This window comes from Sturnira hondurensis, unplaced genomic scaffold (genome assembly GCF_014824575.4).
Source record: "Sturnira hondurensis isolate 20B ecotype Veracruz unplaced genomic scaffold, ASM1482457v3 Scaffold0008380, whole genome shotgun sequence".
In the NCBI taxonomy this organism is placed as follows: domain Eukaryota; kingdom Metazoa; phylum Chordata; class Mammalia; order Chiroptera; family Phyllostomidae; genus Sturnira; species Sturnira hondurensis.
The window spans coordinates 2,947,762-2,970,967 of record NW_028081011.1 but is presented as its reverse complement, the minus strand read 5'-3'; the positions used below and the strand labels follow the sequence as shown (position 1 = coordinate 2,970,967).

The 23,206-nt window shown below is 55.9% G+C and overlaps 1 protein-coding gene across 1 annotated transcript; it reads right to left on the bottom strand.

Annotated features, from left to right (window-relative positions):
- Positions 1-347: 347 nt before the first annotated feature.
- Positions 348-7,703, bottom strand: MYL10 (myosin light chain 10). The gene is made up of 6 exons (XM_037054731.1): positions 7,557-7,703; positions 6,969-7,044; positions 5,970-6,074; positions 3,380-3,458; positions 884-932; positions 348-591 (listed from the first exon to the last, which is right to left on the bottom strand). The coding sequence occupies exons 1-6, from the start codon at positions 7,590-7,592 to the stop codon at positions 493-495; spliced, it is 444 nt and encodes a 147-aa protein (XP_036910626.1). The 5' UTR covers positions 7,593-7,703; the 3' UTR covers positions 348-492.
- Between the last annotated feature and the right edge of the window lie 15,503 nt (positions 7,704-23,206).

Genomic DNA, 23,206 nt, shown 5'->3' with positions numbered 1-23,206 from the left:
CCTAGCTCCCAGGTCTCTCCTGGACTTGCTGCCCTCTGTGTCCTCACCCCAATTCCTGTCCTCCTCACTGCATGACCTTCCTGCCCAGGACAGCACTAGCTCATCACTGCGTCCCTGGGACTGGCGATGGTTCTGGCATGCACTAGGTGCTCAATAAAAGCTTCATAAATGAAGGCAGTATCTTGTGGCCCAGCTGGGGATCATTATAACTGTCAATTAGTTCTAAACACTAGCTCATCAGGAACATTTGAGCAAAGCCAGGGAAGTAAAAAGTTTTGGAAAAACCAACAACATAGGAATGTTTAGCTTTCTCTCCAGCAGGAGTATTAATCACAAAAACTCAGAGCTTGTTAGCATTATTTATTCTCCCTTTGTGCCCCACCCCCACAGCAAGGGGAGCCTTTCCTTAAACATGTTGGTCGCAGGAGCCCCTCACTGGCTGCCCCGTGTTTGCTGCCTCTGACCATGGACAGGTCCACGATCCCCTTCCATCTAGTCTTTCTCTTCGCCATGCGTGATGACGTAGCATAGGTTCCTGTAGTCCAGGTTGCCACACACATCTGGTGGGAAAGCCGCAAACATCTGCTTGATCTGGGGAAGGGGCAGGGAGTCAGCCTGGACCAGGGCCAAATACCAGGGGTCACTCAGGGGCGTCAGAGCACAGATGGAGTTGTGGTGGTAGAGGGCACAGAGGCCAGGGTCGCACAGCCACCCCTCACTCCCACCCTTCTGCTCTCATCGAGGAATCAAAGGAGGCATCATATCAGCATCTAAAGAACAGTGGTCTGGCAGGGGCGGGGGTGTCTCGTGAGAAGGGCAGGGCTGTGCCTCCCAGGAAGACTCTAGGCAGTGCAGAATGGTACCCTAAAAAGCCAGAGCTTACCTCCTCCTCGCTGAACCTGTCTGCCTGAGTCATGAGCTTCTCTTTGATGCTGCTCAAGGGAGAGAAATGGTCATGGTCAGGGGAAGGGCCACCCTGTGAGGGGACACACAGATCCCAGGGTGAGGAGGGCAGGTAGGCTTGGGGGAGGAGTCTTGGCCCAGGAGGACACCAGTGAGGGCAGGGAAGGGGATGGGGCTGGCCCTGCAGCCCCCAAATAGCCATGTGGGCTCAAATGGACACTTTAGCTCAGCACCGGTTTCTTCCTTTGTGACATGGACCCTCCTCCCAGCATCAAGTGGGAACCAACTGTAATGACCTTGGGACTCCGACATGACCTTGGGGGCCACTCAGATGTCCCATCGTGCACTAATAACCAACCTCAAGCTTACTGAGGGCAACCTCTTTGCCTTTGTCCTACTGCTCTCCCTGTTCTACCGTCTGTGATGGTTGCTGACAACTGCACGGTGCTCTACAGCCTGCAAGGTGCTCACGCTCAGCTCAGGGACAGGAAAGCCCATCAGGTGCCTGTCCTCCCGGGCCTGAGCAGGTGTCAGTTGTTCTTTGTGGTCCTGGGAAGTGAGTGCCACAAACTCCCTTCACAGGGAGGGAAACTGAGGTTCTGGGCAGGGGTGATTTGCGGTGGCAGTGTGGGGCCTCTCCCCCTAGGCGGTCCAGAGCAGCTGTGCACAGGGGCCAGAGCTGCCTGGGCCTGGAGGGGTGGCCGGAGATGAGGCATGGAAGGTGAGTCTGAGGCTGTGGGGGCAGACTCATGCCTTGGGAGCTGGGGGGCGGATGCCCAGAGGGCTCTGGGGGAGCAGCGGGCAGAGGTGGGCTCAAGGGCTGAGCCCAGGCCCTGAGCACCCGATGCCCTGAGGTGCCAGCAACGACAGGCCCCGCTGAGGACTGATGCACATTTTCCATTATTTATGTTATTGGAGGACAGTCACAGTTTCCAACTCTCCAAGCTGGGGACTTTTCACAGACTCTTTTTCAACCAGAGCCTCCTCTGTGGCCTGACTGGCGAGCAGCCACATCTCCCATGTTCCCTATCCCTGGGCGGTGCCTTTGGCTCCCAAATTGGTCCCCAAAGTGTTCCCCCCAGTTCTGACCTCGTGCTGGTGGGAGCGAAGGTGAATGGCGGCAGAGGGGCTGGTCCAGGCCACTCCGGGGGCTACCCCATCCCCCCCATCCCCCCACCCCCAGGTCTCCAAGACAGGGAAGGGAGCCATGTACTCTCAGAAAGGGGAAGAAGAGGGCTGTCGCCTGGAGAAATCCTCATCACCCACCCCCCGGGAGAGAGTGACTCACAGTTTTGGGGAGTAGGGGACGGTGAGAATGTGTGAGAGACAAAACAGACCCTCCCCACTTCCCCCTGCCCCCTGCCCTCTCCCACCCCATCTCCGTTAAGGGATGATTCTAATAGGCAGCAAAACTGGTCTCAAAGCCAAGGCCTGAGCATCATAGTAATTGGTCAAAAAGCCTGTTCCTGGAGAGATAATCTTGCCCACCCAGGATCACCCACAGGCCAAGCGAGACCTTGGAGGCTCTGAAGGGATGGCCCAGGGCAGGTCAGAGGTCGGTTCAGCATCCCAGCCCCTGGACAGGTGGCCACTGCCCTGCCGGCCACTGCCTACCACCCTTGGCTCTCCGCACTAAGCTCTCACTGGGCTGGGGCTCCCAGGTGCAGCAGGCACCAAGGCCCCCACCTCCATCATGGCAGCCCAGTGAGTGGCCCACTGGACGGCTGCCCACAGCCACCTTACCCTCTATGTCTTCCCAGCTGGGCTATTTATTCCCTTCCCACGTGCCCACCTCTATCCCGGATCCACTCAGGACCTGGTTAACACCTGGCCCGTTCCTGCCCCCAGAACCCTGGATCCCACTGTCTTTGGTCTCTGGTATTTCACTTATCATTCCACTCACCCATCCGCTCCCCTCTATCTCAGTGACGGTGGCTGCGACCCTCTCCTCTCCTCTTCCTTGCTGGCCTCCATGTTGCCCCTGCCTAACTCCTTCCCAGGTCCTCCTGCACCCCCAGGGCAGACCCAAGGTCCAGGGCCTGGTGAGTAGACTGTCCCCTACAGGCCCTGCCTGCCTCTCTGTGCCGAGTCTCCCTGACTCACACCCTCCAGCCCCAGCCCACTCCTCCTCGCACATGCCAAGCCCTGGCACTTCACTCGCTATGTTCCTGCATCTAGAATACTCTCTGCCTCAGCCCAGGCACCTGTAGTCATCCTTCAAGGCCCACCTCTACTCCCCCCACCCCCCGCCCCTGGGGAGCCCTCCCTGGAGACCTCATACTCCCTGTACACTTCCGCACAGAAGTAGGGGCACTGAGGCCCAGAAAGGGGAAGGGACACCCAGCGATAGCTGAGCTGGGCTGAGTTCTGGGCAGAGGAGACTGGGCTGCCACCTGCCCAGACCCCACACCAGCTCCTTCAGTACCCGAGGCTCTGCAGAAAGGAAAAAGCAAGACGGAGGACAGAGGGGACTCACAAGTCAGCCTTGATGAAGCCTTTTCCTTCAGTGTCGAACACCTTGAAGGCATGGAGGATGGTCTCCTCTGGGTCCGTGCCTAGACGCAGTGCACACAGGCAGAAAGATCCAAGATGAAGGGAATGGGCAGGGGCTGGAGAAGAGGTGTCGGGGGTCCTGGGGGCAGATCCCGTGGCCCCTACAGAGGGCAACAGCTTGAGGGTCTCTTCCCCAACTTCCATCCCACAGTTCAGGCCAAGCCCACGTGAAGCAAGAGAAGAGGGGTTTTGGGGAAATGGGGAAGAGCAGTGGTAGCCACAGAGACCGTGTGCGGTTACGCACACCTGCACAGCTGTACACGGGGACCCTGACTAAGCACTTACTACGTGCCTGACCTCCTGATGACTGGCCCAGTCTCACAGACAAAGAAAATGAGGCTCAGAGGGGTTAAAGGGCTTGTCTGAGTTCTCACGCCTCACGCTGCCGTGGGACTGGCAAGGTGGGAGGGCAACTCTGGCAATTTCTCCTCACCCGAGATATGCTGAGCGGCTGTGGGTAGAGAGGGGAACGTGCCGCCCTTAGGGGTGGGAGGCCGGGGCTCAGGCTGTGGCATCAGAGGGGCTGCAAGGTTGTCTGGGCCAGAGGCAGGGAGGTGGGCCAGCAGGCGGGGGGTGTGGGGCCAGTGGGGAGGAGCAGCTGTGGTTTTATCGCTTCCATAGCGTGGGCTTCAGGAAAAGAAGTCTTTAGGAGAAATAGCTGTATTCCCAGTGAGACTGAATGTCCAGCCCCCAGGGAATACCAGTGGGGAAGCTGAGGCCCAGGAGAGAAGCCTCGCCCAAGGCCTCACAGACTGCGAATGACAGCAGGTGGCCAGCGACCCTTCTGTGGGGCTCTCTCACCCCTGTCACACCGCCCTCCCACTCCCCGTGGACCAGGGATGCCCCCTTCCTTCTTTAAGGCTAAGCTGTGTCACTGGTGAAAAGGAGAACAAGCTGGTGTTTGCTGCCCGCTTCCCGCAATCAGTTATGCTGATGCATCGTTAATGGTAAAGATCTGGACGAACATCATTCCACTGCGGCCACAAGCCCACCCGAGCGCTCTGTGCCACGCCCCACCTGCAGCTCCACTGTTTTACCCCACGGAACCCCCAGAGTGCCTACCTCATGTGCCTACCTACATGCTAATGTTCCCCGTTTGTCAAAAAGGAAACAGGCTCAAAGAGGCCTGAGGTCCCCACTAATAAGGGGAGGAAAGGCTTGAAGCCAACCCTTTGGATGTCCAGAGCACCCTGCTTGTTCTGCCACTCCGGGCTCCAGCCCATCAGACTGGGTCGGGCCAACTGCGTCTCCCCCATCAGACCGGGTCAGGGCCAGCTGTGTCTCCCCCATTAGACTGGGAGCTCACCCAGGACAGGATAGTGTCTGGGTCATTAGCCATCTCTGAGCTGGACCACAGTGACCAAGCCTGGCACAGTGCTGACCCTGCAGCCACTCTGCAGACTTCGAACCTCATCAAAAGGGGACAGAGTGGCTACATCCCCTCATCCCCGTCGGGAACCTCGTGACAATGTGTCTTGTCCTGGTCAGAGGGCAGAGACAGGGCCTGCCCAGCCGGCCCCAGCCCCTGTTGCCCCCACTGGAGGAGCAGGCAGACTCAGCCCAGTTCATGAGAGAGGACATCGCTGTTTGTCTGAGCCACCAAGTGTGTGGTCACTTGTTACCGCAGCCTCAGGAAACTACCACAATGCTCACTTTACAGACAAAAACTGAGGTACAAAGAGCAGAGAAGCCTTGCCCAAGGTCACACTGGGGGTCAGTGAGGGGCCAAGTATTGAACCCAGAGCCAGCAGAGGAAGGGAAAGCATCAGGCAGGGGCACTGTGAGTGGGGGGTGGCTACAAGGACCACCTCCCAGGGCAGCTGCAGTCCATGCTGGCCCTTCCCTCTGACCATGGCACCCTCGAGCCCAGGGGACACCATTAAGGGGCAGGGAGCAGCTCCCACAGCCTGGAGAGAAAGGGACAGAGATGCTCTGAGTCCCACACCACCCTGCACCCAGACCTGGCTTTGCATCTTAGGAGGTGCAGTGGTCAGAACCAGGAGTCAGGGTCAGGTTCCATCCCTGACACTTTGGTGCTGGGACGCCTGGGGCAGTCATGGTGACCCCTCTGAGCCCAAGTCTTCTCACGTGTGAATGAGGCCCCTCCATCCTTTCCCTAGGGCAGGGACTGTGATCTGTCCCAGCAGCTTCCAACCCCAGGCCCACCCCCGCCCCTCCGGTGGCAGTGGGCAGTGAGGCAGAGCAGGCACAGTGGGCAGTGAGGCAGAGCAGGCACAGTGAGCCCCGGGTAGGGAGGTGGGGCTGAGGCAGCATCCTGATGGGGCAGAGCTTTCACACCAATTGTCCCGCTGGGCCCCTCACCGCCCTGCAAGCAGGGGTCACTACAGTAACCACCACTCTGCCTTATAGGGGTGGAGGCGGGGCAGGGCTGCGAAGGTGTGTACTCCTGCAGCTGGGGTGGGCGTCAGTGGGGGGCATGGGTGCACACAGGGCCCTGCCTGCCCACACGCACTCTTGCCTCCCTCCCCTGGGCCACCTGGGCCCTCACTCACCCTTCAGCTTCTCCCCAAACATGGTCAGGAAAACCGTGAAGTTGATGGGCCCAGGGGCCTCCTTCACCATGGCCTCCAGCTCCTCATTCTTCACATTGATGCGGCCTGGGGGTGGGGAGAGGTGGGGGCACCGGGGAGCACAGTGAGGGTCAGAGAGGACCCTGCCTGCAGGCAGCCTGGAGAACACAGCCCAGGACCACGGAGTCTCCTGGCGCCCAACTGGGCCTTAAGGCCCCGCCCACCTCCTGGGGGACCGAGGGCAGGGAGCGCACTCAGCCAGTCGGCACTGGGCTGCCCCAGCCTCACTGCCCCCTGCCACCACCTCAGCCTCCCTGAAAAGGACAGCAAGTCCTTTAGTTGTTTGTCATCCCCATGTTACAGATGAGGAAACTGAGACTCAAAGAACCTGAAGCTGAGGTGCAGAGGGGCTGGAAAACCTGGGCCTCCAGCTCATTTGTCCCCAAGGGGGCAACTGGTTGCCAGGAGGTTGGGACTCTGGGATACCTCATGGTTGCGGGGGGGACAACCAGATCTCCGGGAGCACAAAACTCAGTCCAGACCTGACTTGGTTCTGTCCCCTCCCCCTAATCTCAGCCCCCACCCCCACCCAGTCCCTGGGGCCCCCTTCAGGCCCCTCTCTGGGCTGTAGACAGGGCAAATCTCTCTCCCAGCAGCCGAGGCGTGGAGCCCGTGAGACCCTCGCACATCTCCAACCTCCCCCCCACGGAAGCTCCCCAGCCTCTGTCCCAGACATCCTCACAGGCCGTTCCTGCACCTGAAATGCCCTCCCTGTGAGAGGGCGCTTCCCTGGCAAGACCTCTTCTGACAACCGGGAATCCTTCCTGGCCTTCTCCATAGCAGCCATGCCTTCCCTGCACCCCCAAATGACACATGAGGCCCTCACAGCTACTGCTGCCCTGGCCTGTCCCCAGTGGCCCACTCTTCCTGGACAAACTGCTCTGCCCAAAGACCCCGCCTCTCCAGCCGCTGGTCACCCACCCAGGGCAGCAAAGGTGTCCCTCAGGTCCTCCTTGTCAATGAAGCCATCCCGGTTCTGGTCCATGATGGTGAAGGCCTGGCAGAGACACGGGCACTGAAAAGTCACCCTCCCCCACTCACCCAAGCCCAGCTTCTCTCCCCGGGAATCACCCCTCCCCCTAAGGGCCTGTCCTCCTGCACACTGCTGCCCGGTCACCCTCAGTGCAGGTCCCTCGGGCCACCAGGCTGCCCAGCCCAGCCGGACACCAGCATGGCAGTGATGACCAGCCAGTGCTGAGCTCCCACTGTGTGCCGGGATACTGCTGGGGCTTTGTACCTGTCCCTCAGTTCACGTTCACGGCAACCCCCTTTTATAGAGAACAAAACAGGCTCAGAGAGAAGAAGGGCTTTCCCGAGGTCACACAGCAAGCAAAGGCTCAGATAGAAAGGGGACAGCAGTCACATCTGCGGGTCCTGAGGCACACTGTGGCCACTAAGAATAATGAAATCTTCACCCCTCAGGGCTGAGCCCAGGCCTTGCTGGCTCCCCCAGTGCATTCTAGGCCATATGCGAATCCTCCTGATGGCCCCCGGGGAGCAATGACCAACCTCTTTAAACTCCTGGATCTGGGACTGATCAAACATGGAGAAGACATTGGAGCTGGCTCCACCTTCTGTTCTCTTCCGGGCTCTTCTCGGTGCCTGGGAGGTACCAGGTGAGGCCTCACCAAAGCCTCTTCCTTGGGAGGCCAGCCATTCACAGCCTCCCAACCCTCGCGCCTCATCCCCCAGTGTCCTAAATGGCACACCCACCACCCTCCAGCGGGAAGCGGGCAGGCAGACAAAGCTCCTAATGAAGCCTCGCAGACAAGCAGGGTGGTTTCCCAGCCGACAGCCAGAAGCCCGCAGGAGCGCCCACCCCGCGGGCGAGCCCGCTGCTTCCTAACCTGGGCCCCTGGGCTCCGGAAGGCGGGTGGTCTGCTCCCAGGCTGTGAAGCAGAGAGAGGCATCTTTTCTAGCATGGGACCTCAACCAGGGCCTCCTCGCCTGCCATCCTCCCAGGTGTTTTTAGCATAACATCTGGGTTCTTCATCCCTGCAACATCTGTCTTTTGTCCCTTTCCCAGAACTTCAAACCCCGCCCTCCTAGGTCCCTCATTCTGTCCCAAACCTGCTTTGAGCTTCTTCTCTCCCAACATTTGCTTCTGCCATTCCTGCTACCTGGAATACCTTCCCTGCCTTCTATCTGGCAGAATTCTTATCCTCCAGGCTCAACCTCTCTGCCACCTCCTCCGAGAAGCCTTCCCTGACCCCCAAGCTAACTGAGCCCCCCGGATGCTTCCCTCCCCGCCAGTCTAGCTCAGCCACACCCCATCGCATGACCACACTGTCCTGCCATATCTCTGTGACTGCTCCTACCCTGTCCTACCGTGACTCAGAGTGGGGATCGGTTCGGAAATAGGGACCCAAAGCTCGGGGGTGAATTCCCCAGCAGGTAGAGCAGGTGGCCACCCACATGGAATCATTCCAGGGTTTCTTTCGGGGTGCCTGGGAGTCCTCTACTGAGCATTCCTTGAAAGCTCTTGGTCCTCAAGACCCCCCTGAGGAGGAGGCCTTGCCCTCAGCATCCATCACTAGGGCCCGGTAATCAGTCCTCAGACTAGCTCAGAGTTGAAACAGACACAGGCTTCCTGCTCCCATCCCCCCACCCCTCCGTCTCAGCCTGCACCACCCTCCTGCCAAGTCCTGTCTACCCATCCCCAGAGCACGTGCCCCCCACCTCTAGTGCTTGTGTGGTCTCTCTCCCCCCCAGCTTGCTCCTGTCCTACCACCCAACATCCCCCGCCCCTGCACTCGCCCCCACTTCCCTCCGGCGCCTGGGCTCACTTCAGGAGCAGCAGCACGGCTGACTTATAATTAGCTTTTACTGGGTGCTTTGTCTCCACTAATCCTTTGAAAGGGGGGCTGGCAGGGCAGCCAGGACGTTATGATGCCGTAAAACCTCTGTAATATTTATAAATCCCTTCAGACATCATAAAGAAAAGAACCTCCCTACAGAGTTCATCTCACATAATTACATATACATTTCCCTCTGATTAATAAAAACGATCACTTCCGACTGTGGGATATTCTGCCCCTTCTCTCCTCAGACCTGCCCTTGGCCCACCCCGGCCCACCCCAGCCTTCCGAGACCCCCCGTGATGCACTGCCCTGTTGTGTGCCGGGCCCTGTCCCGGACCGCTCGAAGGAGGACTGAACGGGGGGAAACTGGTCTCCCAACCTGGTCCCTTGGCAGCCCGGCTGTCTTGGGAATTCCTGTTTATAATGTGCCCCTAAAAAATAAAAATCCCCTAAAAAGAACACCTCGGGGCAGAAGGGGCTAGCCCACACCTGAGATCTAACCCTGCCTTTGCTGCTCACAGCCTCTGAGGTGTTCAGAAAAAAAGTAGTCAGAGGCTCTAAGCCTTGGTTTCCCCATGTGAGCCAATCTCAAGGCATCAGGACATTATTAGGTACCTGCTGATCTCCAGCCAGGCTCCCTGCCCAGACCCAGGCACCCAGAGCTGAACCAGGCCCCATCCTTGTCCACAAGGAGCCCACAGTCCAGCTGGGAGACAGACAGTCAGTTGAGGGTGATGGAGGGAGGGATGGGCACTGAGAACGCGGAGAAGCCCCTCTGCCACTGGGCACTCAGGGCAGACCTCCCAGAGGAGGTGGCTTCTGGGCTGGAGTTTTATAGCCGGGGGCCTGCTGAGAGTGTGTGAGACAGGCCTGCAAGAGCGGAGCCCTTGCAAGCACAGGGGAGGGGAGGACAGCAGGGCAGGCCCCACGGGGGCTGAAGGGCCTCTAAGCAAGGCCAGCAGGACCCGGGCTGTCCTGGAATCCCGACCCGAACCTCACAGGAGTCACGTCCTCTCAACAGGAGCAGAGCTGCACATCTGGCTTGAAAAGTCTAAGCCTGACCCACTCTGTCTTTTTCTACCTTCCTCTTCCTCATTCTCCCCTTCACCTCAGCAGCACCCCCCAATCCAGGAAAGCAGACCCAAATCAGGACCCACATGGGTGGGCTGGCACCCCATCAAGGGCAGCCCTGGATGGGCCAGGTGCACGCATGACATTAAGGATGAAGAAAAGATCAGGACCAGGGACATCAGGTCAAGGGCAAGGATGTCAATGAGAGGAGCAAGGTCAAGGTCAGGGTGAGTTCAGGCAATGAGGTGAAGGCAGAATCACAAATGAAGTCAAGGTCACAGGATGAGGTCAGGGTCAGGAGGCAGGGCAGCCCTAGCCTACCATGGTCTGGAGTGCTCCCTCGTGCTGCAGCAGGGCTGGGGCAGCCCAGAGACAGCTCCTTAAATACTCTCCCAGGTCTGGACAACAGTTTGGAAAGTGACAAAGGACAGGATGGAGTGTTCCCTGCCAGACACCTGTCTGGGACCATTCTGAGTGGGTGGGGTTGTCAGATGCAGAGAGAGTCCAAGCCACGAAGATCTCCACCGGCACTGGGCCAACAGGATCTTTGTGGCCCAGGGCCCAGGAAGGGGCTCCTGGGTAAAGACTCAAAGTAAGATGCACAACTGGGGAGGCTTGGCTGTGGGCCATGGCAGGGCGGCAGAGCTCTCACGGCAGGGCCACCCACACCGGCTGGGGAAATCTACAGCTGCTACGTGGCCCGGCCCCCAAGCCGCGTGACTCTGGGTAGGACGCCATCCTCCAGAAGGCTCAGTCCTCTCCTATGAAAAGTGCATGTGATGTTCCCTGGTCAGTTCTTGAAGAGGGTTTCTGCGTCAGCCTGGCCCTGTGCTATGTGCCACCATCACCCGCCCCAGCCTGGGCCCTTCTCAGAGAGTGGGAAAGCAGAGAGACAAAAGAAAAATGGAGGTGATTCTGATCGGGGAGAATTGAAAAATCAGATCTCCATTCCACTGTGGCCCCACACATGTATCTGGGCAGGCCCTATCCTCTCTATGCTTGGCCCAGCCCAAGAGTTCTCCAGCACACATGCTGAGCTGAACCTGCGTCTACCCCTGGAAGGGCCCCCATGTGTCTGTCCACTTTAGCCTGGCCGTCCCATCTGTCCAACTGAGTCAGCCCCTGATCCGTCTGATCGGCTGCCAGGGCCGGCAGTTCGGGGCTCAGGCAGTGAGCTCATTCATCTCCAGGCACAAGACGGCTTAAGCGTCCCCGGAACTGGCCGCAGGCCTCCACGCCCGGGTACGGCTGACCTCCTGCCGTGGGGGAGGGCATGTGATGGCGATGATCAGGAGAAGAGCAGTGAACACTTCTTAAACACAGAAAATCAGGCTGTGTTCTAAAACATCTTCATACTCCATCCTTACCTCATTGCCCAGGTGAGGAGACTGAGACACACACAGGTAAGTTGGTTGACCAAGGGCCCTCTTCAGTCATTCCAGAAAGAAGTTTTGGGATGTTCTGTACGTGCCAGTGCTGCCCTCCCAGAGCTGCCCCAGGCTGGTGGACTGTGACTGACCCTCTGACCTCCCCCAGAGGAACCCTCCCCACTGAGCTGGAGCCAGGCCTTGCCATGCTGACCCTTGTCAGGGACCAGCCAGCCACAGCAGAACAGGATGAAGGGCAGCTGACTCTGGGGCAGGAGCCCGGGTTCCAGTCCCAGCCCCTCCTCAACCCTCCGGAGACTGTGTGAGCCAGGCAGGGGCCTGCCCCTTTGGGGCCTATGCGGTGGGACAGGTGGCCACCGTCTGCAGCAGCCCTGGGGAGCAGCCTTTCCCTGCTCTGTCCGTGAGCTTGGCCCAGTTCTCCTGGCTCTGGCCTTGCTGTGCAGGAGAGATGATGCCATCTGAGGCTATACCTCCTGCTTCCTGCTGGCCGGAGGCCTCCTCACACAAGGACAGGATGCCCCTAAGCTCCTGCCTCCAGGGATCACAGCCCAGGACTGTGGAGGGGCTCCTGAGGGCCAGGACAGCCCTGAGCCAGCCAGCCTGCGGAAGGGGAGGGAGAGGGAAATGCAGAGGGAATCACTGGGAGGTGGGAGTGAGTCAGGGCAGCAGAGTTCATGAGTGCTTGGCCAATTAGTCCTGACAGCTTCCTGCCCCAGCCTCCTTCTCCTTCATATTATGAAAGAGCAGGAAGAGCTGATCAGAAATCTTCTGGAGCTCACGGAACCCCCAGAGAGAGAGGGCTGGGAAACATTCGTCCCCAGGGCACAGGGGTCAGGGGTGTGGAGAATGCACAACGACCCTGAGAAGGAGAAGCCCTGGGCTCTGCCCTCACAGTCGGACCTCCACTCTGAAACACACAGACCCTCAGTTTCCCCTCAGCTTCCACATCTGAGAAACGGTGCCAGCAACCCAGCACCCTGGCCCAATGCCATGGAAAGGAGGTGGGCGCTGAAGTCACTGGCCAGGATTTGGAGGGCAGAACCCCCACATGGATGGGGTCCTTGAGGAAACCTCACTGCCACAGTCCCTCTCAGCTGTATGGGCCTGTGGGGAGTCTCTAGCCATCGCTGGGCCACACTGTTTAGCTCAACTGACTGCTGTGCGGAAGCGACTGTTGTGACAGCCAATTCTTGGGGTCAGAGAGACCCCCAAGGGGTCTTTGTTCCCAGCCAGGGGTTACTGGGAGCAAGTAGCCTCGGAACTGGAATTCGGGTTGGCTCCAGTGAGTCAGAGTGTACTTAGCGCCCTGTGAAGAGCACTCCACTTTCCAGACAGAGGGTGACCCAAGGTCCCAGGTGTGACCAAGCCCATAAGGGAACTTGAAAGTGTCTTAAGATGTAGCCACCTCCCTGCCAGGTGATCCCTGTCATCTGTCATCCAAACCTTCTGAGAACAAGCTGGGGCAGGCAACCTCACCTGTCACCCCTCCCTCCTAATCTCTTGGCACTAACTCATGCTCAGCAGTCTGTCCCCTGCCCTCTCAGGCCCACAGCCCTTGGTCCCTGCCCCAGCCACTCACCACCTTGACCTCCACTGTTCACACATGCTTCCCTCAATCTCCTCCCTCAAAGCCTTTGCCCACATTGCCTGCTCCCTCCTCTCCCCTTACCCACCGGAATCATTTCCTCTCTCTGACCTCCACCCTATAGAGTAAGAATGACCTGTGTGTCCTTGGCCTTGGGCCTTATCACCCATTGCTCCACCTAGAAGCCTCCAACCACTTGGCCTCTAGGAGCACAGAGGGGAATCCATTAGCCCTCTGAGTCCAGCCCTGCAAGACCCTGAGGGTCCTTTGCAGCCTCCCCACAGGTGATCCCTGTTTGCATACCACCTTTGATAGAGAGATCACTATTTTCCAAGCAAAGGCAACGTAAATTGGCAAAATGCTCATTGACTGTCTACTGTAGCCTTACACTGGGTATTCTGGGGGACGAAAAACTCCTTGACAATACCTGAGTTTGGACCATTTAGTAACCTAGTCAGACAGTGTATGCTCTTATTCATTCATTCATCAAATATTTATTGAGGACTTACCGAGTGCTGGGCACTGCAGACACAGCAGTGAGCAAAATAGGTGTGGTTCTGAGTGAGGGACCCAGACGAAAAGAGCTACCACTCATTGACAGGGGGCATTATGGGGTGGGGTTCAACAGACTAGGCCTTTAAGGATGAGGAGGACACAACAGGAGCTCTCACTGCTTTGAGGGAGGAGCGGGTGAATGTGTGAAGTACCCCAGGGCACCCACAGAGCTGCGCAGTTATGTAGGTGCATAGCATGAAGGTCCAGGGTCAGGCGGAGAGGCGCGCAGAGGGAATGGGGCTGCTCGGAGGTGGCATCTGAACCACTGAAAGGCCATCTCAAAGGCCCAAGCAGGCCCCAGCGAAGGCATCTCAGACCTGGCTTGGAGGCTCCTCTTTTCCTGGTTTAGGGTGACTCTTGGCTTGCTGAGTGGACAAACCCTGCCCTTTCTCCTCCTCCAGCCATCAAACCCACAGCTGTTTTTATAGCAGGATGCTGTGGCCACAGGCCCCTTGAACGGGGTGCCTCTCCCGTGCTTCCGCAGAACCAGCGCCTTCGCCAGCCCTCTCGGTCACAGCTTGTAAAACAGGCAGGATGCATTCCGGGAGACATTCTTCCCAGCTTTAAAGGCTTCCCTGTCTTTTCTAAGTGGCTCCAAATTAGAGGAAGGCTCCAGACAGGGGTGGGCCTGGAAAGGAGGGGACCGGGGGAGTTTGGGAAAAGACAGACCTCCTCCTAATTGTCCTCAAAATCTCAGTTGTCCCATCTGGTAATTAGAGAGTTGACGGACAGGAAAGGCAATTTCCTTTGGGATAAGAAGGAGAAAAAGGCTAATTGGCTGTGAGTCCGAGCTCTGCCTGAAATATTAACTACAAGGCGAGGGCTGCTCTGGCCTGACCCACTTGGGAATGGGGGCTGCCTCAACCACGAGAAAGGGGTGCCCTACCAACAGCTCATGTTGGATGTCCCTGGGCTCAATGCCAAATTTTGGGTCTGGATTCTGAGTGGAGAAGGTCGGCCTCAGGGAGCGTTCACCTCCCTGGTGGTAGGGCCCTGCCTCCCAGGGCTTATTTGGGGAGTCCCTCCGGGGGAGGGGACCTTCTCCTTAGCCCAATCTCTGGTCTCATTACTGAGGAAGCAATGGGTAGGTAGGAGATGGTGTGAAGCAGGTATCAGAACCCAGACCTCCTAAGCCCTGGCTTGACTCCCTCTCCCGACCACTAGGGAAGATCTTTTCCACGTGATCCCACTGCCTGCCTCAGACCTGCGTGACTGCAGAGGTCGTGACTGCAGAGGTGGGCAGGGTGTCCGGTGACCAGGCCACAGCCAGGAGGATCGAGGGTCCAGGGGTAGAAGTGGGGGTCTCAGTGCAGCGTCACTCCACAGGCGACCTGGCAGGCGGTCACTCTCTCCACGGAGAGGGGAAGGCCTGAGTTGGAAAGCGGCCAGAGCAGGGACCGAGGTCAGGCCTCTTCTTTCTTCCAGGAACAACCTCCACGGTAGGCCCAGCCTTCGTCCTCTGCCACACCCTCCGCTCAGCCTGGAGTCCCCGTGTCTCAGCATGGCCCCTGCCTTCCCCAAGCCGCTGAACGCTGCCTCCTCTCACCTCACACTTCTCGACAGCTGGGGAAACTGAGGCGCAAAATGGTTAAGGGATTTCAGGACAACAACAGTCTCACCACCTTAGAGCTGGCTCCAGCCCCCGGGTCCTTCTTCACATCAGACCCCTGCCCTCCATGAGTGGGGTGACATGAGAGAAGTGAGGGGCTCAGGTACACGCATCGTCCCAAGCCTCCTCACTGGGCATTTCTGTGGGAGCTCAGGGCAGAAGAGACTCCTGGATGGGAGGCATCCAAGAGTCAGCCTGGAAGAGAGAAGGGACGATCGGAGCTACGTGGATGGGGGGGCCAGACCCCCTGGTTCACATCCTTTTCTTTCACCCAGGGGACAAGCAGCCCTTATCCCATTGGAAAGCTGAGGACACCGAGGCCTGTATTGAGGAAGGGCTGGTTCTAGGCCACTGTAAGACTTACACCCACACTCACAAGGAAACCTGAGGCAAGCCGGGGTAGTGGGGGTGTCCAGATGGGCCCCCGCTGAGACGAGGGCACCCTGCAGCAGACAGTGGGTCAGGCAGTGTTGGATGTGGGGCCCTCCCAGGGGCCCGGAAGTCACCACGCAGGCCCTGTTTGTAGAGCTAATATGTGCTTTTGGTGGTGAGCCTCCTCACACCCTCTTCTGTAAGGCCATCGGCAACAGGGGGGACTATAATTATGTCAAGCCACACCCTGCTGCCCTAGCTTAGCAATTAGCCAGGTAGCCCAGCATCCAGCAGCTTCCACTCCAGCCTGGCTTAGGGTGGGGTCAATGAGAAGCTAGGGCCGGGGGTGGGTCACTTTTAAAACCCCCCACATATCCTCCCCACCTGCACCAGAAATGAACCTGCAGACAGGGCTCCCTTCCCTAGCTCATCACCCCAGCAGGACCTCAACCACCCTCCAGGGAAGATCACTGAGCCAGGACACCCCCCACCCGCCCAAGCCGACACCCACAGGGAGGGGGACAATGCAGGGCAGAGCCCTCTCTGAATGGCTTCCCTCCCAGTGCCCACGTGTGTGGGCTGATCTGTAGGGGGACCAGCAGCACACCCACAGTCTGCTTTCCAGAGCTCTGGGGGCTGTGGAAAGGCTAGACTATGAATTTGGAATCAGAGAGGCCTGGGTTCGAGTGCTGCTGGGCCTTCCTGCACCTCGACCTCGGGCACGTCACTTAATTTCCCCAGGGTCTCCGCCTCTTCACCTGGGATGCGGAGCTGGTCGTATTCCCTTCACAAGTTTGTTATGAGGATTGGGGCGTTGTGCCTGGAACATGGTTGGTGCCTATAAATCGTGGCCCCAAACCCTGTCGCGTCATTGGCAGAGGACATGGTTGTGATTGACAATCCCCAGCCCCGCCCCTCAGTTTCAAGACCACGTAGCCCAACCCTGCTTGGGCCCAGTCTGTGTGGGGGCCACCACGTCACTGAACTTCCAGAAAGTAACTTCCCAGGAACACTTCACCCCAGAAAGGGCCCACGCCCCAGCCCCAAGCACAGTGCCCCGTCATCAGCAGACACGTCTCACCAAGATGTGTGGACTGTTTGCAGTCAATTCCTTCCATGAATGCGGCTCACCCACTCAGGCCAGGTCCACACCCCACTCTGTTCAAGAATCAGATCGGCCGTGGGCTTGTGGAGCTGTGTGGAATCTGTTCACTGGTGCCGCTGGGAAAATCGAGGAAGCGGCGGCCTCTCAGACTGAATGGAACGCGGGTGTGTCTGATGGAGCGAGGGAGGCTGATGGGCTGGGAAACACGGGCCAGGGTGTGTGTGCGTGTGGGCAGCACAATGCTCCCCTCTCTCGGTGGGGAATCCATAGATCCTGTAGACCTGAGAAGCCAACTGGTAGCAAAGCAGGCATGTTTTAGTGCCATGAATGGACAACTGAAAAAATCAGCTAAAACCGAGAGTCGTTGCCTCGGACGCAGGGGAGAGAAACAGGGCAGAAGGAGGGGTGGGCCTTGTGTAACTATCATGACGCAACTCTTACTACAGACTCTAACTGACGTCCGTGCTTAAGTCTGACTTATTAAAACATGAAGTATGGACTATCGAGTTGACTTCCATCTACCTTTTCTTGGAGATCACTGAGGGGAATGGGGAGGGGGAGAAGACTGCCTTTGGCCTGCTACAGCCTTGCTGTGGGGGAAGGGCTACGGGCATGACCTCCCTCGGGTCTGACTGCTCACGTGCATGAGCACCAAAGGCTGGGACCTTGACCCGCCTGGACCACAGGGGATGTTCTTGGGGGCAGGGGCCACTCCCAGGCCCTCCAAACCCTCCACACCATGAGCTCCATGGAGGAAACCCGGCCTCACTTCTCACTCTCTCACGCATTAGTTCACAGTTTCTGGTAGCCTTCTGTACCAGGAAAGTGGGCACCCCAAATAAATTCCCCCAGAAAATCTTGTCCTGACTTCACCTCCCCCTGCACTTGGCCGGCCTGGGTGAAGCCTCAGGGGATCAGAGCTTCCTAGCTCCCCAGAGGGGGCCCCAAGTCCAGCAAGAAGCCAGGTTATTCACGACTTATTTTCTCCCCCTCTCTCCCTGCCACTTTCAAGGGGTGAGAGGTGTTTCATTTGTAAAGAGCTGCAATGTGAGGAGAAATGGCCACAGAGGAGGCTGAGAGGTTTGTCAGAACCGTGTTTCTGCCGGGCTCCAGCCCCTTAACTTTCTCCTGTCTCCTATCTTTGCTTGACCCCTGGACTCCCCTCTTGGCCTCTGTCTGGCCAGTTTCTCTTGATCTAGAATCCCTGGTGTCCAGTGGTTCGGACTGTTGCCTCTGCGGCAGGAGACCAGGAATCCTTGGACACGAAGTTGTCCCAAAGTGACCTTCGTGTTTCAGTCTTGAATCCCACAGCCCCGGAGCTGGTCGCCGAGGCAGGGCCACTTTGTACAGCTCTAGGGGCTGCCACTCACATGTACTGCGATGACCTGGAATCTGACCCACCAGGGAAGGGATCGCCTCCGCAGTTGAGCGGGGCACGACCTGAGTGGCTGTACATGGCAGCACCTTCTCCAAGGCACAGAGTCTCAACTCCTTCCCTCGACCAAACATAATGCGTGTCCCGGAGGCACAGGACCAGCCACCCAGCTGCCTTCTCCCATGGGACCATAATCCCAGGAGGGTGACGTTCTCTGTGAAGCAGGGGAAGGACGCTCCCCCCACCCCTCCTAATGGGTGCTATCCCAGAGTTCCGAGTATGATTCTGGCTCTACTTTGGGAGGAAAACAAACACACTGCAGGAGAGATTTCAGGAACTCAGGAGGCAGTGAGGACACAGACCCACATTCTCCAGGTCCAGCTGGGGCCTTTCATCAGCAGGTGACCCAGCAGAACTTCTTGAACCTCCAGTTTACAGGATAAAGATTGATCACGAACTTTAGTTAATGGGACACCCTCATCATTGCTCATGCTTGGCCTTTTCCATGTCTTCATTTAATTGATTGATGGACTGATATAATGAACACTGATGAACCCCCATCCAACCCGATAACTAGAATATTACCAATAACTTACATTCTATCCACCTGTTCTCTGCCAAGCTGGTAACAATCATCCTGAATTTTATGTTCAGCATACTCCTGCTTATTTATTTAGTTACGTATTTATGTGTTCTTAAATAATATATTGTTCAGCTTTGCTTATTTTAAACTTTAATATAAAAGGACAGCAAAAGTCCTCTGAGACTTGCCTTTTCACTTGTCTTTTTTTCCATACTAAGTATGGGCAGTTGGCTCCAATCTTTCACACCTCCCGAATCAGCACCCTCACCATGGCCTTATCATGGGTAGGCTATTTCCCTGTCCCAAGACTTTGAGCTTGGCCATGTTGTGTTATAAGGCCTAAAAGTTCAGCTACTGACTTGACATCTTTCAGCAGAGCAGTGCCGGCTAGTCCACAGAACTTTAGTGGAGGCAGGTCCTTGGGCCAAGCTGGGTCTGTGTCAGCCAAGATCAACCAAGCCCCAGGCAGGCTGCAGATTCATAAGAATGAACATTGTTGCTTTCACCGTTGGAAACGTGGGGTGATTTTTTATGTCACGTTATTGTGGCAATAGCTAATCATTACAGCAAAATTCACTGATGTTGTTACGGGAAGCTCTATGTGGTTTATGCTCAACCATGTGACTACAGCAGCATTAACGTGTCCAGGGACCTATTGACGGGCACCATTGTGCCACCAGGAACAGTGCTGCCCTGGACGTTCTTGCAGGTTTCTCCCGGTACACGTGGGCAAGAGCTTCTCTCGGGAGTCTAGCTGAAAGTAGAAGTGCACATAATTAACTTTACAAGATAATGTCAAAAAATTTTAAGTGGCTGTATCAATTTCCACTCTCCCCAGCTGTGTATGGTACCCCGCTGACCCCTTTTCTCCAACACCTGCCGTCAGTCTCGTAAATTCTTGTAAATTCAAGTGTTCTAATTGGTGTCATCTAGTGTGTGGGAGGAATTGTGTTCCCTCTGGAAAAAGGAAAAAAGGGACGTTGAAGTCCTAACCGTCAAGTTCTCAGGTTATGACCTTCTGTACAGAAAGGGTCTTTATAAGGGTAAAATTAAAATGAGGCTGTTAGTATGGGCTGTGATCTGATATGCCTGGTATCCTTATAAAATGGGGAGATTTGGCAGAGGCCTGCATACAGGGAAGACAATGTGAAGACATCAGGGGTCAAATATATGGTGACGGAAGGAGATTTGACTTTGGGTGGTAAACACACAATGTGGTATACAGATGATGTATCATAAAACCATATATTTGAAACCTATATAATTGGTTAACCATTGTCACCCCCATAAATTTAATTTAAAAAGAGACAAGAAGGATGCCATCTATAAGCCAAAGGACACCAGAAGCTACCAGGAGCTAGGTGAGAAGCCTGTAATAGATTCTCCTTCGCAGCCCTCAGACAGAACCAACCCTGCTCATACGTTGACCTTGGACTTCCAGTCTAGGAACTGAATTGGGAGACAATAAATTTCTGTTGTTGGAGCCTCCCAGTTGCCCACCTTCTGTTTAAAAGCCCTCTCCCAGAATCCCATGTGCTCTGGAAGCCAGTGGGAGTGTCCAGCTTTGCAACCAATGAGGGGTAATGTCAGTCATGTTGCCTTTGCCCCTCTTCCAGCTGCTGTGTGTAGCAAGGGGGCAGAGTCTGGAACCACGCAGACTCTGCACAGGCTCCTTTCTGCTGAGTCAGGAGCCTCTGGGCTGCCTCAGGCAGTCTCCCTGCTCTGTGGCCCCTCCCTTCACGGGGAGGGCAAGCTGCTCCTAATCTTCAACTCCGCTGGGGGTTCTCCCTGCCCCCTGCCTTCTCCAGCGATTTGGCCTCACCACTCCGTTACACAGGACAAATTGGGTAGTTGAGGTTTATACGCCATCTTGAGCTGAGGAGAAGTGGGTAGTGGTTTGGAACTTCGAAGACGAGGAAGGCAATTTACATGGAGATTGAAAAGCGAATGTTTGGTAATGTTTGCTGGGCCCTTCAGACAGAACAGGACACAGAGGACTCTGACCTCTGAGTGCTGCCTGGTCTCCCACACCACACCTACTTCTTACTCTTTGTAGCTACCTCTGGCAATAGCTCTATTCCAGGAACAGGCCCTTTATCTAAATTTTTTTTTTTTAAATCAAGGGGAAAGCAGGAGGTAACTAGAAAAACTAGTTGGCCTAAATTAATGCCAAAGAGATACATTTCAGGGTGACCAAGTTTGCTCCTCTCCGCAAACCACCCTAACAACTGGGCATCAACTGCTCTATTACAAGAATACGATAAATTATGTCACATTCACACAGTAAATACTATACAGCAGTTAAAAATCATATTTCAGGTGAATATTATGACATAAAAAGATGTTTGCATAACAAGTTAAAATAGCACGTGACACTGCCCTGGCTGGTGTAGCTCAGTGGATTGAGCGCGGGCCTGCGAACCAGACGATCGCGGTTCGATTCCCAGTCAGGGCACATGCCTGGGTTGCAAGCCAGTTCCCTGCAGGCCAACTCCCATCAGGGGACGCAGGAAAGGCAACCATACATTGATGTTTCTCTCCCTCTCCTTCCCCTCTAAAGATAAATAAATAAATAAAATTTAAAAAAAAAGATAGACAAAATTTTAAAAAATAAAATAAAATAAAATTAAATTAAAATTAAAATAGCAAGTGACAAAATATTATGCATGATTCTATTTTTGTATGTGTTAGGGGAACTGAAACCTCCCCCAAGACTCAATAGACCCAGGCTTAGAATAAAAATCAAACAGTTTGAGCTGGGTCCTGCCCTGCAAGGAAGAGGACCCTTTACTGCTAGAGCAGTTCCACTGTGATCAAGTCAGGCTCCCACTGGGAGATTTACAGTTATGAAAGGAGCAAGGCCAAGGCCATACTGACAAGGGAAGTAGTCTCCTTGATTTGAAACTGGCCTGCGTTCTTCTGAGAAAGAAATCATGACAACAGTGCCCACTTGGTGAGGTGTGTGTAGTTCTTGTCCTTTGGAGGTGGACCCACAGCTCTGTCTGGAGGGGTTTCGTCGACCTGGGCGTGGGAGCCCATCTGCACCCCAAGCATCCCAAGCATCCCAGATTGGGGTGGGGCTGGGGCTGGGGACAAGCTGGGGAGGGTGAGGGTTTCTCTATTAGATAAGCTTAGGAGCAACAATCTATTAGAAGGGAAAACTTTGTGATTCACACTGAAGTTCTGTTTGTATAACAAATGCCCCATTTTTTGTTTGGTTTTGCCTATTTCAGGTAGCTGGGGTGGGGAGGCACCAAATATGGTCAGATGAATGGGGGAGCTGACGACCCGCCTAAGCCATCACTTGCGCCATGACTGGTGTAGAGCCAAAGGGACTGGGGATTTCTTTCTCCAGAGAGGAGAAGGGGAGTATCCAAGACTGGGAGGCGGGCCCCGGACGCATCAGACAGATGGACTTCAGTGGGACTACAAGGAGGAAAGGAGAATAGAAAGAGAGGGGCTGGGAGCAGGGCCCTTTCCCCACGGAGAAGTTCTCTTCTGGTGATGAGACATTCACGTTTCCCTCCTCCACACTGTTCTGCCTACCAGAGTCCTGCACCATGGTGGTGGGATGATGTGTGTATGTGAGGGGTGTGGGGGGGCCGGGGATGGCCTCTGACCTACACGTCCACATCTCACCATGTGCTCACCTGGGGGACTACAGTAGTTAATTCTATCTGTTCACTTGGTTAGGCCACAGGTGCCCAGATATTCGATGAAACTATTCTGGATGTTTCTGTGAATGTGTGTTTTGAATGAGATTGACATTTAAATCAGTATACTTTGAGTAAAGCAGATTGCCCTTCATAACTCGGGTGGGCCTCATCCAATCAGCTGCAGGCCTTCATAGAACAAACACTGACCTCCCCAAGTGAGAAAGACATTCCACCAGCAAATGGCCTTTGGAGTCGGAATCCAGCTCTTCCCTGGGTCTCCGGCTGCTGGCCTTCAGATTTTGAACTTGGACCTCCACAAACACATAAACCAATTCATTAAAATAAATACCATTTTTTCTCTCTCTCTCTCTCTTACCCTCCCTCTCTCCCTCCCTTTCTCCTCCTGCCCCCCTTACCCTGACCAATGCAGGGACTGAAAGATAAGCCAGGCCTGTCTTGTAGGAGGAAGAGTTTCAGCAATCAGGTGAGCCTGGGCTGACTTGGGGCAGAGGGACAATCAGATTTCCACTCCACCTAGGAAGGATTGCGAGGGATAGAGTTCCCACTGCTTCCACCAGCAGCCGTGGGAAGAAACACTGAACCCAGGACCTAGTCATTGCTCAGTGAATATGGTCAGATGGGCGTCGAATGAACGAAGGTTGCAGCACGACCCCCGGCCTTGGGAGAAGAACAAGGAGTAAATACTCCAAAGATAAAGATACGAAAAGGGGAGGGGCTACGGGGCAGAGGGAAATTAAGGGGAAGGAAAAATGGGATAACTGTAATAGTATAATCAATAAAATATACTTTTAAAAAGATAAGAAAAGGTCTCCCCCTCTCCCTGCCCCACCTCAGAGAGCCCTGCTCAGAGCAGGGCAACTGGGGTTTGCAGCGAAGCCTCCCAGGGTCGTGTTCCTGCTCCCAGCAGGCCCTGGGCTCAGAGGTGCAGCAGACGCCCGTGCTGACCTCGGAGTCTGCTCACTGTGGGGAGCCTGCAAGGCACCCCAATGAACCAGGGGCATGTTTGAAGTCTCGGCACCTTCTAAGGGTTCAGTTTAA